Genomic DNA, 17603 nt, shown 5'->3' on the forward strand with positions numbered 1-17603 from the left:
GGGGTGATTGTCCTGTTGTTATTGGGGTGATTGTCCTGTTGTTATCGGGGTGATTGTCTTATTGTTATCGGGGTGATTGTCTTGTTGTTATCGGGGTGATTGTCCTGTTGTTATCGGGGTGATTGTCCTGTTGTTATCGGGGTGATTGTCTTGTTGTTATCGGGGTGATTGTCTTGTTGTTATCGGGGTGATTGTCCTGTTGTTATCGGGGTGATTGTCTTGTTGTTATCGGGGTGATTGTCTTGTTGTTATCGGGGTGATTGTCCTGTTGTTATCGGGGTGATTGTCTTGTTGTTATCGGGGTGATTGTCTTGTTGTTATCGGGGTGATTGTCTTGTTGTTATCGGGGTGATTGTCTTGTTGTTATCGGGGTGATTGTCCTGTTGTTATCGGGGTGATTGTCTTGTTGTTATCGGGGTGATTGTCTTGTTGTTATCGGGGTGATTGTCTTGTTGTTATCGGGGTGATTGTCTTGTTGTTATCGGGGTGATTGTCTTGTTGTTATCGGGCTGATTGTCTTGTTGTTATCGGGGTGATTGTCCTGTTGTTATCGGGGTGATTGTCTTATTGTTATCGGGGTGATTGTCCTGTTGTTATCGGGGTGATTGTCCTGTTGTTATCATGGTGATTGTCCTGTTGTTATCGGGGTGATTGTCTTATTGTTATCGGGGTGATTGTCCTGTTGTTATCGGGGTGATTGTCTTATTGTTATCGGGGTGATTGTCCTGTTGTTATCGGGGTGATTGTCCTGTTGTTATCGGGGTGATTGTCTTGTTGTTATCGGGGTGATTGTCTTGTTGTTATCGGGGTGATTGTCTTGTTGTTATCGGGGTGATTGTCTTGTTGTTATCGGGGTGATTGTCTTGTTGTTATCGGGGTGATTGTCTTGTTGTTATCGGGGTGATTGTCCTGTTGTTATCGGGGTGATTGTCTTGTTGTTATCGGGGTGATTGTCCTGTTGTTATCGGGGTGATTGTCTTATTGTTATCGGGGTGATTGTCCTGTTGTTATCGGGGTGATTGTCCTGTTGTTATCGGGGTGATTGTCCTGTTGTTATCGGGGTGATTGTCTTGTTGTTATCGGGGTGATTGTCTTGTTATCGGGGTGATTGTCTTGTTGTTATCGGGGTGATTATCCTGTTGTTATCGGGGTGATTGTCTTGTTGTTATCGGGGTGATTGTCCTGTTGTTATCGGGGTGATTGTCTTGTTGTTATCGGGGTGATTGTCTTGTTGTTATCGGGGTGATTGTCCTGTTGTTATCGGGGTGATTGTCTTGTTGTTATCGGGGTGATTGTCTTGTTGTTATCGGGCTGATTGTCTTGTTGTTATCGGGGTGATTGTCCTGTTGTTATCGGGGTGATTGTCTTATTGTTATCGGGGTGATTGTCCTGTTGTTATCGGGGTGATTGTCCTGTTGTTATCGTGGTGATTGTCCTGTTGTTATCGGGGTGATTGTCTTATTGTTATCGGGGTGATTGTCCTGTTGTTATCGGGGTGATTGTCCTGTTGTTATCGGGGTGATTGTCCTGTTGTTATCGGGGTGATTGTCCTGTTGTTATCGGGGTGATTGTCTTATTGTTATCGGGGTGATTGTCTTGTTGTTATCGGGGTGATTGTCCTGTTGTTATCGGGGTGATTGTCCTGTTGTTATCGGGGTGATTGTCTTATTGTTATCGGGGTGATTGTCTTGTTGTTATCGGGGTGATTGTCTTATTGTTCTCGGGGTGATTGTCCTGTTGTTATCGGGGTGATTGTCTTATTGTTATCGGGGTGATTGTCTTGTTGTTATCGGGGTGATTGTCTTATTGTTATCGGGGTGATTGTCCTGTTGTTATCGGGGTGATTGTCTTATTGTTATCGGGGTGATTGTCCTGTTGATATCGGGGTGATTGTCCTGTTGTTATCGGGGTGATTGTCCTGTTGTTATCGGGGTGATTTTCCTGTTGTTATCGGGGTGATTGTCTTGTTGTTATCGGGGTGATTGTCTTGTTATCGGGGTGATTGTCTTGTTGTTATCGGGGTGATTGTCCTGTTGTTATCGGGGTGATTGTCCTGTTGTTATCGGGGTGATTGTCCTGTTGTTATCGGGGTGATTGTCTTGTTGTTATCGGGGTGATTGTCCTGTTGTTATCGGGGTGATTGTCCTGTTGTTATCGGGGTGATTGTCCTGTTGTTATCGGGGTGATTGTCTTATTGTTATCGGGGTGATTGTCTTGTTGTTATCGGGGTGATTGTCCTGTTGTTATCGGGGTGATTGTCTTATTGTTATCGGGGTGATTGTCCTGTTGTTATCGGGGTGATTGTCCTGTTGTCATCGGGGTGATTGTCCTGTTGTTATCGGGGTGATTGTCTTATTGTTATCGGGGTGATTGTCTTGTTGTTATCGGGGTGATTGTCCTGTTGTTATCGGGGTGATTGTCTTGTTGTTATCGGGGTGATTGTCTTATTGTTATCGGGATGATTGTCCTGTTGTTATCGGGGTGATTGTCTTATTGTTATCGGGGTGATTGTCCCGTTGTTATCGGGGTGATTGTCTTGTTGTTATCGGGGTGATTGTCTTGTTGTTATCGGGATGATTGTCCTGTTGTTATCGGGGTGATTGTCTTATTGTTATCGGGGTGATTGTCTTGTTGTTATCGGGGTGATTGTCTTGTTGTTATCGGGGTGATTGTCCTGTTGTTATCGGGGTGATTGTCTTGTTGTTATCGGGGTGATTGTCTTGTTGTTATCGGGGTGATTGTCTTGTTGTTATCGGGGTGATTGTCCTGTTGTTATCGGGGTGATTGTCCTGTTGTTATCGGGGTGATTGTCCTGTTGTTATCGGGGTGATTGTCCTGTTGTTATCGGGGTGATTGTCCTGTTGTTATCGGGGTGATTGTCCTGTTGTTATCGGGGTGATTGTCTTATTGTTATCGGGGTGATTGTCCTGTTGTTATCGGGGTGATTGTCCTGTTGTTATCGGGGTGATTGTCCTGTTGTTATCGGGGTGATTGTCTTATTGTTATCGGGGTGATTGTCCTGTTGTTATCGGGGTGATTGTCTTATTGTTATCGGGGTGATTGTCTTATTGTTATCGGGGTGATTGTCCTGTTGTTATCGGCGTGATTGTCCTGTTGTTATCGGGGTGATTGTCCTGTTGTTATCGGGGTGATTGTCCTGTTGTTGTCGGGGTGATTGTCCTGTTGTTATCGGGGTGATTGTCTTATTGTTATTGGGGTGATTGTCCTGTTGTTATCGGGGTGATTGTCTTGTTGTTATCGGGGTGATTGTCTTATTGTTATCGGGGTGATTGTCTTATTGTTATCGGGGTGATTGTCTTGTTATCGGGGTGATTGTCTTATTGTTATCGGGGATTGGCGTGATGTATCCTTATGGCATTTTTTTGATGATTTATTGAAAATGAGGAAACTTTACAGCATTTTATCAATTTGAAATAAATATTTAATATTAAACCATTGATAAGCAGAATACAGTCCATTGAATGAATATCCAGCAGCAAATGATGACAAGGAACCATATTATCTGACAACAGAAATGTACAGCAGGCTGTGGGTGAAACAGTGCTGAGGCTCCATGACTCCTGGGGCCTCCTCTCTGGGGGGGCCATAATGCCCCAGGCCCCCTCACTCTCTGGGGCCAGGATGCCTGGGTCCCTGCGCCCTCTGTGGACAGGACTCCCCAGGACTCCCACTCTGTGGGGCAGGACTCCCCAGGCCACCTCACTAGGGCTAGGATGCCCGGGACCCCCATTCTCTGGGGACTGGACTCCTCGGGACCCCCACTCTCTGGGGACAGGAACCCTGGGACCCCCATTCTCTGGGGCCAGTACTCCCTGGGGACCCCCATGCTGGGGGGCCAGGACTCCCCAGGCCGCCTCTCTGAGGCCAGGATGCCCGGCGACCCCACTCTCTGGGGCCTGGGTGCCCGGGACCCCCACTCTCTGGAGACAGGACTCCACAGGACCACCTCTCAGGGGGGCAAGGACTCCCTGGGACTCCAGCTTTGAGAGGTGGGTTAGAGACGGGCCCTGCAGGTGGGTTAGAGACGGGCCCTGCAGGTGGGTTAGAGATGGGCCCTGCAGGTGGGTTAGAGATGGGCCCTGCAGGTGGGTTAGTGGTGTGGTGACTTCTGCCGCTTGCTCACCAAGGCAATTTTCTGTACAAATGCAGAGTACTGGTCTACATTCTCGTGGCACGCGTGCCAGTAAAGCAATGCAGCCAGCCTTTCCTCCCGGTCCAGAGAGGCAGAAGTCGGGGCACGGTCCTTACCAGAGTACAAATTAAGGGGAAGAACTGAAGGAAAAAATGAATGTGAAAAGGAAATGGCTGGTGCTGGATGCAGTGTCCGGTCTCCACGTTCCTCCCTCACTCCGATGTACACACAGAGCAGCTGGCCAGGAGTATGCAGATGTTTCAGTGACAGGATCTGCTGTGTTACCGACTGGTACAAGGCAAAGAGTGAGCTTCAGTCACCTCAGTCACTTTACCTTATTTTACAAAAAATTAATTTCTTACTTACATTCAATATCAATGAAATTATTGGTAGGAATATTCAAAGAATGTTTATAACCAACAGACAGACAGCAACTGGGACAGTCAGTGAACGGAGGGCAGAGAATGAAGATAGTCCTCCCTATCTCTGGAACCTCCTCCAGCCCTACAACCCTCCGAGATCTCTGCGCTCCTCCAATTCTGGCCTGTTGTGCATCCCCTATTTTAATCACTCCACCATTGGTGGCCGTGCCTTCAGCTGTCTAGGCCCTAAACTCTGGGATTCCCTCCCTGAACCTCTCCCCATCTCTACCTCTCTCTCCTCCTTTAAGATGCTCCTTAAAACCTACCTCTTTGACCAAGCTTTTGGTCACCTGTCCTAATATCTCCTTATGTGGCTCGGTGTCAAATTTTGTCCGATAATCGCTCCTGTGAAGCCCCTTGGGACATTAAAGCACGATATAAATGCAAGTTTTGTTCTTGTACTGGGGGTGGTGGATCAGGTCTCTGTCTTCACATTTCCACCAAATTTTTGAGACAATTATTTAATGTATTTCCAAAAAACAGTACTTCTCCAAAATGTCGGCAGTTTAACAGTAAACAGTAAACTCCTCTTCGCTTCACTGGGTTACCCTTACTGTGAAATCCCAGAACCACCGAACTGTGTGACCATCAAAACCTACACTCAGAGCTCTCGAAACTTACAACACAGGAGGCCATTCAGCCCATCGTCTCTGTGTCGGCTCACTGCAAGACTCATCCAAAACTAAACCCACTGCCCAACTCTCTCCCCATAGCCCTGTATCAATCCCAAACTAATCCCACTGCCCCACTCTCTCCCCATAGCCCTGTATCAATCCCAAACTAATCCCACTGCCCCACTCTCTCCCCATAGCCCTGTATCAATCCCCAAACTAATCCCACTGCCCCACTCTCTCCCCATAGCCCTGTATCAATCCCAAACTAATCCCACTGCCCCACTCTCTCCCCATAGCCTTGTGTCAATCCCAAACTAATCCCACTGCCCCACTCTCTCCCCATAGCCCTGTATCAATCCCAAACTAATCCCACTGCCCCACTCTCTCCCCATAGCCTTGTGTCAATCCCAAACTAATCCCACTGCCCCACTCTCTCCCCATAGCCCTGTATCAATCCCAAACTAATCCCACTGCCCCACTCTCTCCCCATAGCCCTGTATCAATCCCAAACTAATCCCACTGCCCCACTCTCTCCCCATAGCCCTGTGTCAATCCCAAACTAATCCCACTGCCCCACTCTCTCCCCATAGCCCTGTATCAATCCCCAAACTAATCCCACTGCCCCACTCTCTCCCCATAGCCCTGTATCAATCCCAAACTAATCCCACTGCCCCACTCTCTCCCCATAGCCCTGTATCAATCCCAAACTAATCCCACTGCCCCACTCTCTCCCCATAGCCCTGTATCAATCCCCAAACTAATCCCACTGCCCCACTCTCTCCCCATAGCCCTGTATCAATCCCCAAACTAATCCCACTGCCCCACTCTCTCCCCATAGCCTCCCACCCCGGGGGATACAGAATGTGAAAGGTGCTCCGTGTATGAACCATGGAGCACAGGTGAATAGGAGCCAAGGCAAAGCTTGCTGGAGGAGCAGCATGTGCCTGTCCAGAGGGTCAGGGGTGGGGCCCTCACCCAGCTGTCGGGGTCAGGGGTCTGACCCTCCCCAGCACAGACTTTAAAAGACGAATGGTTTTAGGACACAAGTGGCTGTCAGAGTCACTGGGGGGTTTGCCAAGGAGCTTCCAGCAGCTGGCGGCAGCTGTGGATGCTCAGGGAGGGAATGGAGAGAGTGCACACTCAGCCTTAGAATGAGCCAGGAACATCTGCAGCATGGCCCTTACAACCAGCTGTCACACAAGCCTGCAATCTGAGATCCTCATTGGCCAGGATGGGCTCAGCCCTGAGATAGAGATGGAGACAGGCTTCTGCATTGTCATTGCTGTGATTGGTCTGCTCACTCACAGGCAGTGGCTGGAGGCTGGCAGTAGGGACGGCCAATGGACGAGGGTGCTGCCTCTCCTGTCAGTCCAGCCCCCCAGTCGCTTCACAGGAGCTGAACACAGCCTGGGCAAGGCTGTACCTGCATCAGCGGACGCAGGACTATCTGGGTTTCATGCTCGCTGAGTTTCCAATCCTCTCAGTAACTCAGCTGACAGACACACTTCAGGTTCTGCCACTGCGATTACAGAGACACCGGATTAATTAGGACAACACAACCCACAGCCTCTGACAGGAAGCAGAGGCACTGTGGGTACAGACCCTAGATTCAGGCACATTTCTGGGGCTGGACAAGAATAAAGTATTGAGCATGAAGCATACAGTGTTGGGGCCCTCTTTCAATTGGTCACACATTGTGAGGGGAATTAAATACTGTTGCCGGGAGAGAGGAACTTTATCCTGGGTGTTGTGGTGCGAGATGTTGAGGGAAATGGGATGGAGATGGAGTTTAGAGGAATGTGGTGTTTTTGTTACCAGGGAATGTTAGTTCAGGAGAACGCTGATCAACGGCTGCCGACAGCTGGACCCGTTGGCAATGGGCCTGTTGGTTGATAGCGGCACTGCCTCTTACCGTTCCTCTGGCTCTTCCTCCTCCAGGTGTATACCTGCCACAGCCAGGTTTGTCAGGTTGGGTAGCGTGCATCACCTGAGGATGAAGTGGGAGACTTGGCCAAGTTGTTGCAGCAAAGTCCCCCCGACCTGTCCAAGCACCAGAAGGGCATCTTCAGCACTCCAATGGTGCACCAGCTGAAGGCCCCAGCTTCCTGTGTAGCTGTTTGAGTGTGGCACAGTGAGGCCCTGAGCCACAGCAAGTCAGTATCCCTGGCCTTCCACAATCCAACCCCTTACTCAGTCAGCGTCTCTCAACAGTAGGACTGTCTCAAAATAAACGCATCGAATGTATTGCCAGCAACCTAGCATTGGCCTTTGGCTCTTATGGTGGCGATTACATAAATTGCACACACCGTGTGTTACTGGGTATAACACTCCTGTATATATATTATATAGTAACACACTGTGCGTTACTGGGTATAACGCTCCTGTATATATATTATATAATAACACACCGTGTGTTACTGGGTATAACACTCCTGTATATATATTATATAATAACACACCGTGCGTTACTGGGTATAACACTCCTGTATATATATTATATAATAACACACCGTGTGTTACTGGGTATAACGCTCCTGTATATATATTATATAATAACACACCGTGCGTTACTGGGTATAACGCTCCTGTATATATATTATATAATAACACACCGTGCGTTACTGGGTATAACGCTCCTGTATATATATTATATAATAACACACCGTGCGTTACTGGGTATAACGCTCCTGTATATATATTATATAATAACACACCGTGCGTTACTGGGTATAACACTCCTGTATATATATTATATAATAACACACCGTGCGTTACTGGGTATAACACTCCTGTATATATATTATATAATAACACACCGTGCGTTACTGGGTATAACACTCCTGTATATATATTATATAATAACACACCGTGTGTTACTGGGTATAACACTCCTGTATATATATTATATAATAACACACCGTGTGTTACTGGGTATAACACTCCTGTATATATATTATATAATAACACACCGTGCGTTACTGGGTATAACACTCCTCTATATATATTATATAATAACACACCGTGTGTTACTGGGTATAACACTCTTGTATATATATTATATAATAACACACCGTGCGTTACTGGGTATAACACTCCTGTATATATTATATAATAACACACTGTGTGTTACTGGGTATAACACTCCTGTATATATATTATATAATAACACACCGTGCGTTACTGGGTATAACGCTCCTGTATATATATTATATAGTAACACACTGTGTGTTACTGGGTATAACGCTCCTGTATATATTATATAATAACACACCGTGCGTTACTGGGTATAACACTCCTGTATATATATTATATAATAACACACTGTGTGTTACTGGGTATAACGCTCCTGTATATATATTATATAATAACACACTGTGCCTTACTGGGTATAACGCTCCTGTATATATATTATAGAATAACACACTGTGCGTTACTGGGTATAACGCTCCTGTATATATATTATAGAATAACACACTGTGCGTTACTGGGTATAACGCTCCTGTATATATATTATAGAATAACACACTGTGCGTTACTGGGTATAACGCTCCTGTATATATATTATATAATAACACACTGTGCGTTACTGGGTATAACGCTCCTGTATATATATTATAGAATAACACACTGTGCGTTACTGGGTATAACGCTCCTGTATATATATTATAGAATAACACACTGTGCGTTACTGGGTATAACGCTCCTGTATATATATTATATAGTAACACACCGTGCGTTACTGGGTATAACGCTCCTGTATATATATTATATAGTAACACACCGTGCGTTGCTGGGTATAACGCTCCTGTATATATATTATATAGTAACACACCGTGCGTTACTGGGTATAACGCTCCTGTATATATATTATATAATAACACACCGTGCGTTACTGGGTATAACGCTCCTGTATATATATTATATAATAACACACCGTGCGTTACTGGGTATAACGCTCCTGTATATATATTATATAATAACACACCGTGCGTTACTGGGTATAACGCTCCTGTATATATATTATATAATAACACACTGTGCCTTACTGGGTATAACGCTCCTGTATATATATTATAGAATAACACACTGTGCGTTACTGGGTATAACGCTCCTGTATATATATTATAGAATAACACACTGTGCGTTACTGGGTATAACGCTCCTGTATATATATTATAGAATAACACACTGTGCGTTACTGGGTATAACGCTCCTGTATATATATTATATAATAACACACTGTGCGTTACTGGGTATAACGCTCCTGTATATATATTATATAATAACACACTGTGCGTTACTGGGTATAACGCTCCTGTATATATATTATAGAATAACACACTGTGCGTTACTGGGTATAACGCTCCTGTATATATATTATATAATAACACACTGTGCGTTACTGGGTATAACGCTCCTGTATATATATTATAGAATAACACACTGTGCGTTACTGGGTATAACGCTCCTGTATATATATTATAGAATAACACACTGTGCGTTACTGGGTATAACGCTCCTGTATATATATTATATAGTAACACACCGTGCGTTACTGGGTATAACGCTCCTGTATATATATTATATAGTAACACACCGTGCGTTACTGGGTATAACGCTCCTGTATATATATTATATAGTAACACACCGTGCGTTACTGGGTATAACGCTCCTGTATATATATTATATAATAACACACCGTGCGTTACTGGGTATAACGCTCCTGTATATATATTATATAATAACACACCGTGCGTTACTGGGTATAACGCTCCTGTATATATATTATATAATAACACACCGTGCGTTACTGGGTATAACGCTCCTGTATATATATTATATAATAACACACCGTGCGTTACTGGGTATAACACTCCTGTATATATATTATATAATAACACACCGTGCGTTACTGGGTATAACACTCCTGTATATATATTATATAATAACACACCGTGCGTTACTGGGTATAACACTCCTGTATATATATTATATAATAACACACCGTGCGTTACTGGGTATAACACTCCTGTATATATATTATATAATAACACACCGTGTGTTACTGGGTATAACACTCCTGTATATATATTATATAATAACACACCGTGCGTTACTGGGTATAACACTCCTCTATATATATTATATAATAACACACCGTGTGTTACTGGGTATAACACTCTTGTATATATATTATATAATAACACACCGTGCGTTACTGGGTATAACACTCCTGTATATATTATATAATAACACACTGTGTGTTACTGGGTATAACACTCCTGTATATATATTATATAATAACACACCGTGCGTTACTGGGTATAACGCTCCTGTATATATATTATATAGTAACACACTGTGTGTTACTGGGTATAACGCTCCTGTATATATTATATAATAACACACCGTGCGTTACTGGGTATAACACTCCTGTATATATATTATATAATAACACACCGTGCGTTACTGGGTATAACACTCCTCTATATATATTATATAATAACACACCGTGTGTTACTGGGTATAACACTCTTGTATATATATTATATAATAACACACCGTGCGTTACTGGGTATAACACTCCTGTATATATTATATAATAACACACTGTGCGTTACTGGGTATAACGCTCCTGTATATATATTATAGAATAACACACTGTGCGTTACTGGGTATAACGCTCCTGTATATATATTATAGAATAACACACTGTGCGTTACTGGGTATAACGCTCCTGTATATATATTATATAATAACACACTGTGCGTTACTGGGTATAACGCTCCTGTATATATATTATATAATAACACACTGTGCGTTACTGGGTATAACGCTCCTGTATATATATTATATAATAACACACCGTGCGTTACTGGGTATAACACTCCTGTATATATATTATATAATAACACACCGTGCGTTACTGGGTATAACACTCCTGTATATATATTATATAATAACACACCGTGCGTTACTGGGTATAACACTCCTGTATATATATTATATAATAACACACCGTGCGTTACTGGGTATAACACTCCTGTATATATATTATATAATAACACACCGTGCGTTACTGGGTATAACACTCCTGTATATATATTATATAATAACACACCGTGTGTTACTGGGTATAACACTCCTGTATATATATTATATAATAACACACCGTGTGTTACTGGGTATAACACTCCTGTATATATTATATAATAACACACCGTGCGTTACTGGGTATAACACTCCTGTATATATATTATATAATAACACACCGTGCGTTACTGGGTATAACGCTCCTGTATATATATTATATAATAACACACTGTGCGTTACTGGGTATAACGCTCCTGTATATATATTATATAATAACACACTGTGCGTTACTGGGTATAACGCTCCTGTATATATATTATAGAATAACACACTGTGCGTTACTGGGTATAACACTCCTGTATATATATTATATAATAACACACTGTGTGTTACTGGGTATAACACTCCTGTATATATATTATATAATAACACACCGTGTGTTACTGGGTATAACACTCCTGTATATATATTATATAATAACACACTGTGTGTTACTGGGTATAACACTCCTGTATATATATTATAGAATAACACACTGTGCGTTACTGGGTATAACGCTCCTGTATATATATTATATAATAACACACAGTGTGTTACTGGGTATAACACTCCTGTATATATATTATATAGTAACACACTGTGTGTTACTGGGTATAACACTCCTGTATATATATTATATAATAACACACTGTGTGTTACTGGGTATAACACTCCTGTATATATATTATATAATAACACACCGTGTGTTACTGGGTATTACACTCTTGTATATATATTATATAGTAACACACTGTGTGTTACTGGGTATAACAGTCCTGTATATATATTATATAGTAACACACTGTGTGTTACTGGGTATAACACTCCTGTATATATATTATATAGTAACACACTGTGTGTTACTGGGTATAACACTCCTGTATATATATTATATAATAACACACTGTGTGTTACTGGGTATAACACTCCTGTATATATATTATATAATAACACACCGTGTGTTACTGGGTATAACACTCCTGTATATATATTATATAATAACACACCGTGTGTTACTGGGTATAACACTCCTCTATATATATTATATAATAACACACCGTGTGTTACTGGGTATAACACTCCTGTATATATATTATATAATAACACACCGTGCGTTACTGGGTATAACGCTCCTGTATATATTATATAATAACACACCGTGTGTTACTGGGTATAACACTCCTGTATATATTATATAATAACACACCGTGTGTTACTGGGTATAACACTCCTGTATATATATTATATAATAACACACCGTGTGTTACTGGGTATAACACTCCTCTATATATATTGTATATCACACCGTGCGTTACTGGGTATAACACTCCTGTATATATTGTATAACACACCGTGTGTTACTGGGTATAACACTCCTGTATATATTATATAATAACACACCGTGCGTTACTGGGTATAACACTCCTGTATATATTATATAACACACCGTGCGTTACTGGGTATAACACTCCTGTATATATTATATAACACACCGTGCGTTACTGGGTATAACACTCCTGTATATATTGTATAACACACCGTGCGTTACTGGGTATAGCACTCCTGTATATATTATATAACACACCGTGCGTTACTGGGTATAACACTCCTGTATATATTATATAACACACCGTGCGTTACTGGGTATAACACTCCTGTATATATTATATAACACACCGTGCGTTACTGGGTATAACACTCCTGTATATATTATATAACACACCGTGCGTTACTGGGTATAACACTCCTGTATATATTATATAACACACCGTGCGTTACTGGGTATAACAAGCGGATTAATCAAGGACAGTGAACATGGATTTGTTAAGGGGAGGTCGTGTCTGATTAACTTGATTGAATTTTCTGAGCAGGTAACAAGGAGGGTCGATGAAGGTAGTTCATTTGATGTTGTCTACATGGATTTTAGCGAGGATTTTGACAATGTCCCACATAGCAGACTGATCAAAAAAGTACAAGCCCATGGGATCCAAGGGAGAGTGGCAAGTTGGATCCAAAATTGGCTCAGTGGCAGGAAGCAAAGGGTAATGGTCAACAGGTGTTTTTGTGACTGGAAGGCTATTTCCAGTGGGGTTCCGCAAGGCTCAGTACTCGGTCCCTTGCTTTTTGTGATATATATTAATGATTTAGACTTAAATTTGGGGCCATGATTAAGAAGTTTGCAGATGATACAAAAATTGACCTTGTGGTTGATAGTAAGGAAGAAAGCTGAGACTGCAGGATGGAGCTTGGGAATTGGACAGACAGGTGGCAGATGGAATTCAATGTAGAGAGATGCAAAGTGCTTCACATGGGGACATAAAATCCAGGAAGGGGATATTACTTAAATGGAAAGAAAATAATGCTGGGAAAATTAAAGAGATCTGGGGTCCTGATTGACAATAAATTGAAGCGATTGCAACAATGCCCAGTGGCAGTGAGTAAAGCAAATGAGATGTTGGGACGTATTATGAGATGTTGGGATGAATTCAGCAAAGGAGGACAAAGAGATTGATTAAGAGGGGAAAAATAGAGTATGAGAGTAAACTAGCAGGGAACATAAAAACTGACTGTAAAAGCTTCCATAAATATGTCAAGAGAAAAAGATTAGTGAAGACAAAGGAAGGTCCCGTACAGTCAGAAATGGGGGAAATTATAATGGGGAACAAAGAAATGGCAGAACAATTAAACACATACTTTGGTTCTGTCTTCACAAAGGAGGACACAAATAACCTGCCAGAAATGTTAGGGAACCAAGGGTCCAGTGAGAGGGAGGAACTGAAGGAAATCAGTATTAGTAAAAAAATAGTGCTAGGGAAATTAATGGGGCTAAAGGCTGACAACTCCCCAGGGCCTGATAATCTACATCCCAGAGTAATAAAGGAAGTGGCCCTGGAAATAGTGAATGCATTGGTGATCATCTTCCAAAATTCTATCGACTCTGGAACAGTTTCTACAGATTGGAGGGTGGCAAATGTAACCCCACTATTTAAAAAAGGAGGGAGAGAAAAAACAGGGAATTATAGACCAGTTAGCCTAACATCAGTAGTGGGGAAAATGCTAGAGTCTATTATAAAAGATGTGATAACAGAACAGTTGGAGGGCATTAACGGGATTGGACAAAGTCAGCATGGGTTTACGAAGGAGGAAGCCTCCGAAAGCTTGTGAATTTAAAATAAAATTGCTGGACTATAACTTGGTGTTGTAAAATTGTTTACAATTGTCAACCCCAGTCCATCACCGGCATCTCCACATTATAAAAGGGAAATCATGCTTAACAGATCTACTGGAGTTTTTTGAGGATGTAACTAGTAGAATAGATAGGGGAGAACCAGTGGATGTGGTGTATTTGGATTTTCAGAAGGCTTTTGATAAGGTCCCACACAAAAGATTAGTGTGTAAAATTAAAGCACATGGGATTGGGGGGAATATACTGGCATGGATTGAGAATTGGTTGACAGACAGGAAACAGAGAGTAGGAATAAACGGGTCTTTTTCCGGGTGGCAGGCAGTGATTAGTGGGGTACCGCAGGGATCAGTGCTTGGGCCCCAGCTATTCACAATATATATCAATGATTTGGATGAGGGAACTGAATGTAACATTTCCAAGTTTGCAGACGACACAAAGCTGGGGTGGAATGTGAGCTGTGAGGAGGATGCAAAGAGGCTCCAATGTGATTTAGACAAGTTGGGTGAGTGGGCAAGAACATGGCAGATGCAGTATAACGTGGATAAATGTGAGGTTATCAACTTTGGTTGTAAAAACAGAAAGGCAGATTATTATCTGAATGGTGATAGATTGGGAAAAGGGGAGGTGCAACGAGACCTGGGTGTCCTTGTACACCAGTCGCTGAAAGCGAGCATTCAGGTGCAGCAAGCAGTTAGGAAGGCGAATGGTATGTTGGCCTTCATTGCAAGAGGATTTGAGTACAGGAACAGGGATGTCTTACTGCAGTTGTACAGGGCCTTGGTGAGACCACATCTGAAGTATTGTTTTGATCTCCTTATCTGAGGAAGGATGTCCTTGCCATGGAGGGAGTGCAACAAAGGTTTACCAGACTGATTCCTGGGATGGCAGGACTGACGTATGAGGAGAGATTGGGTCGACTAGGTCTATATTCACTAGAGTTTAGAAGAATGAGAGGTGATCTCATCAAAACATAAATTCTAACAGACTAGACAGACTAGATGCAGTGAGGTTGTTCCTGATGGCTGGGGAGTGCAGAACCAGGGGTCACAGTCTCAGGATACGGGGTAGGCCATTTAGAACCGAGATGAGGAGAAAATTCTTCACTCAGAGGGTGGTGAACCTGTGGAATTCTCTACCACAGAAGGCAGTGGAGGCCAAGTCATTAGATGGATTCAAAAAGGAGACAGATATATTTCCTAATGCTAAAGGGATCAAGGGATATGGGGAAAAAGCAGGAACAGGGTTAGACTATCTGCCATGATCATTTTGAATGGTGGAGCAGGCCCGAAGGGCCGAATGGCCTACTCTTGCTCCTATTTTCTATGATTCTATGATTAAAAGATCAATATTGAGCTGAAAGAGTGAGGTAGTCCTGCCACTTTATAAATTGGTGTGACTGCACTTAGAATACTGTGTACAGTTCTGGTCACAACAGTACAAAAAGGATATTGCATTTGAAGAGGGTAAATTCAAATCTAATCTGAGGGAACAATATTTCAGTGAGTGAGTGGCCAATCTATGGACCAGGCTCCCTGGGGAGACGGTGGGAGCGTTAGTGTTGATTCATTAAAATGCAAATTAGATCGATTTCTTTCAGCAAGTAACATTTTGGGATGCAGTATCTGAGTAATTTGAGACATGACCTGTGGTGAGTGTAACAGGCTCGGGAGATCAGGTGACTTTGGACCCATGATTCCCAAAGCTCTCCACTATTGGGGTTTTCCTCGCCTCATGTCTGGGTCTGTTGGAGATTAACTGATCGAGATTGATTGCTGTGATTAGTCAGTAACTCCATTATCATCGTACTATGCGACTATCAGGATTGTAGAAGGTGAACTAGATGAACTTGGTCTGTTATCGTCTGGCAATTCTGATGTTCAGTTGAAAGATACAACTCTGAGACAATGAGAAATAACTGGCATGGATTGATCAATATTCAGATAAACTGCACTGTAATGGGGAGGATGGGGAGGGAGGTAAGTGTAGTCTATCGGGGCAATATTTGCAGCTGTAACTCCATCTGCGACACAACATCTGTAAACTTCTGAGAAGCACTCTCCAAGCTTAAACTACCAAATAACAATCACCAAAGGTTAACCATGAGCCCAAACCATCAAATACCAACTATGGAGGGTCCACCATTGAGCCCAAACTGCCAAACAGCAACCAGCTAATGGCAACCAACAACGGTCACCTCCGAGGGTCAACCACCGAGGGTCAATCACTGGGAGTACCTTCACCACACGGACTGTAGCGGTTCAAGCCGGCAGCTCACCACCACCTTTTCAAGGGCAATTAGGGATGGGCAATAAAACTGGCCTTGCCAGCGACATCCATATCCCATGAATTAATAAAATAAAAATCACCGAGGGTCAATCACTGAGGGTCAATCACCGAGGGTTGATCACCGAGGGTCAATCAATCACCGAGGGTCAATCAATCACCGAGGGTCAATCAATCACCGAGGGTCAATCACCGAGGGTCAATCAATCACCGAGGGTCAATCAATCACCGAGGGTCGATCAATCACCGAGGGTCGATCAATCACCGAGGGTCAATCACCGAGGGTCAATCAATCACCGAGGGGCGATCAATCACCGAGGGGCGATCAATCACCGAGGGTCAATCACCGAGGGTCGATCAATCACCGAGGGTCAATCACTGAGGGTCAATCAATCACCGAGGGTCAATCAATCACCGAGGGTCAATCACCGAGGGTCAATCAATCACCGAGGGTCGATCAATCACCGAGGGTTGATCACCGAGGGTCGATCAATCACCGAGGGTCAATCAATCACCGAGGGTCAATCACCGAGGGTCGATCACCGAGGGTCAATCAATCACCGAGGGTCGATCAATCACCGAGGGTCGATCAATCACCGAGGGTCGATCAGCGAGGGTCAATCAATCACCGAGGGTCACTGGGAGCCCATACCACCACAATAACCATCAAGGGCCCACCAAGAAATGCATCGACGACCGAGTTTATTGACCTATTATTAGAACTGACGGTTTATCTGTAGATGGGGGTCTCTCTTCAGGTGGGGTCTCTCTATAATCAGGAGAGGTAATTAAAAATGGGTGAACATACATTA

At 43.0% G+C, this 17603-nt stretch overlaps 1 protein-coding gene across 1 annotated transcript in view; it reads right to left on the bottom strand.

Moving 5' to 3' along the window:
• Positions 1–7033: 7033 nt before the first annotated feature.
• The window catches only part of LOC137341805 (uncharacterized), a 70631-nt gene continuing 60061 nt past the window's right edge, over positions 7034–17603 (bottom strand). Inside the window, exon 7 of the mRNA XM_068005307.1 lies at positions 7034–7135. Within this exon, the coding sequence (XP_067861408.1) occupies positions 7034–7135 (102 nt within the window). The remainder of the gene's footprint in view (positions 7136–17603) is intronic.

The sequence above is a fragment of the Heptranchias perlo genome, chromosome 24 (assembly GCF_035084215.1).
Source record: "Heptranchias perlo isolate sHepPer1 chromosome 24, sHepPer1.hap1, whole genome shotgun sequence".
Classification (NCBI taxonomy): Eukaryota; Metazoa; Chordata; class Chondrichthyes; order Hexanchiformes; family Hexanchidae; genus Heptranchias; species Heptranchias perlo.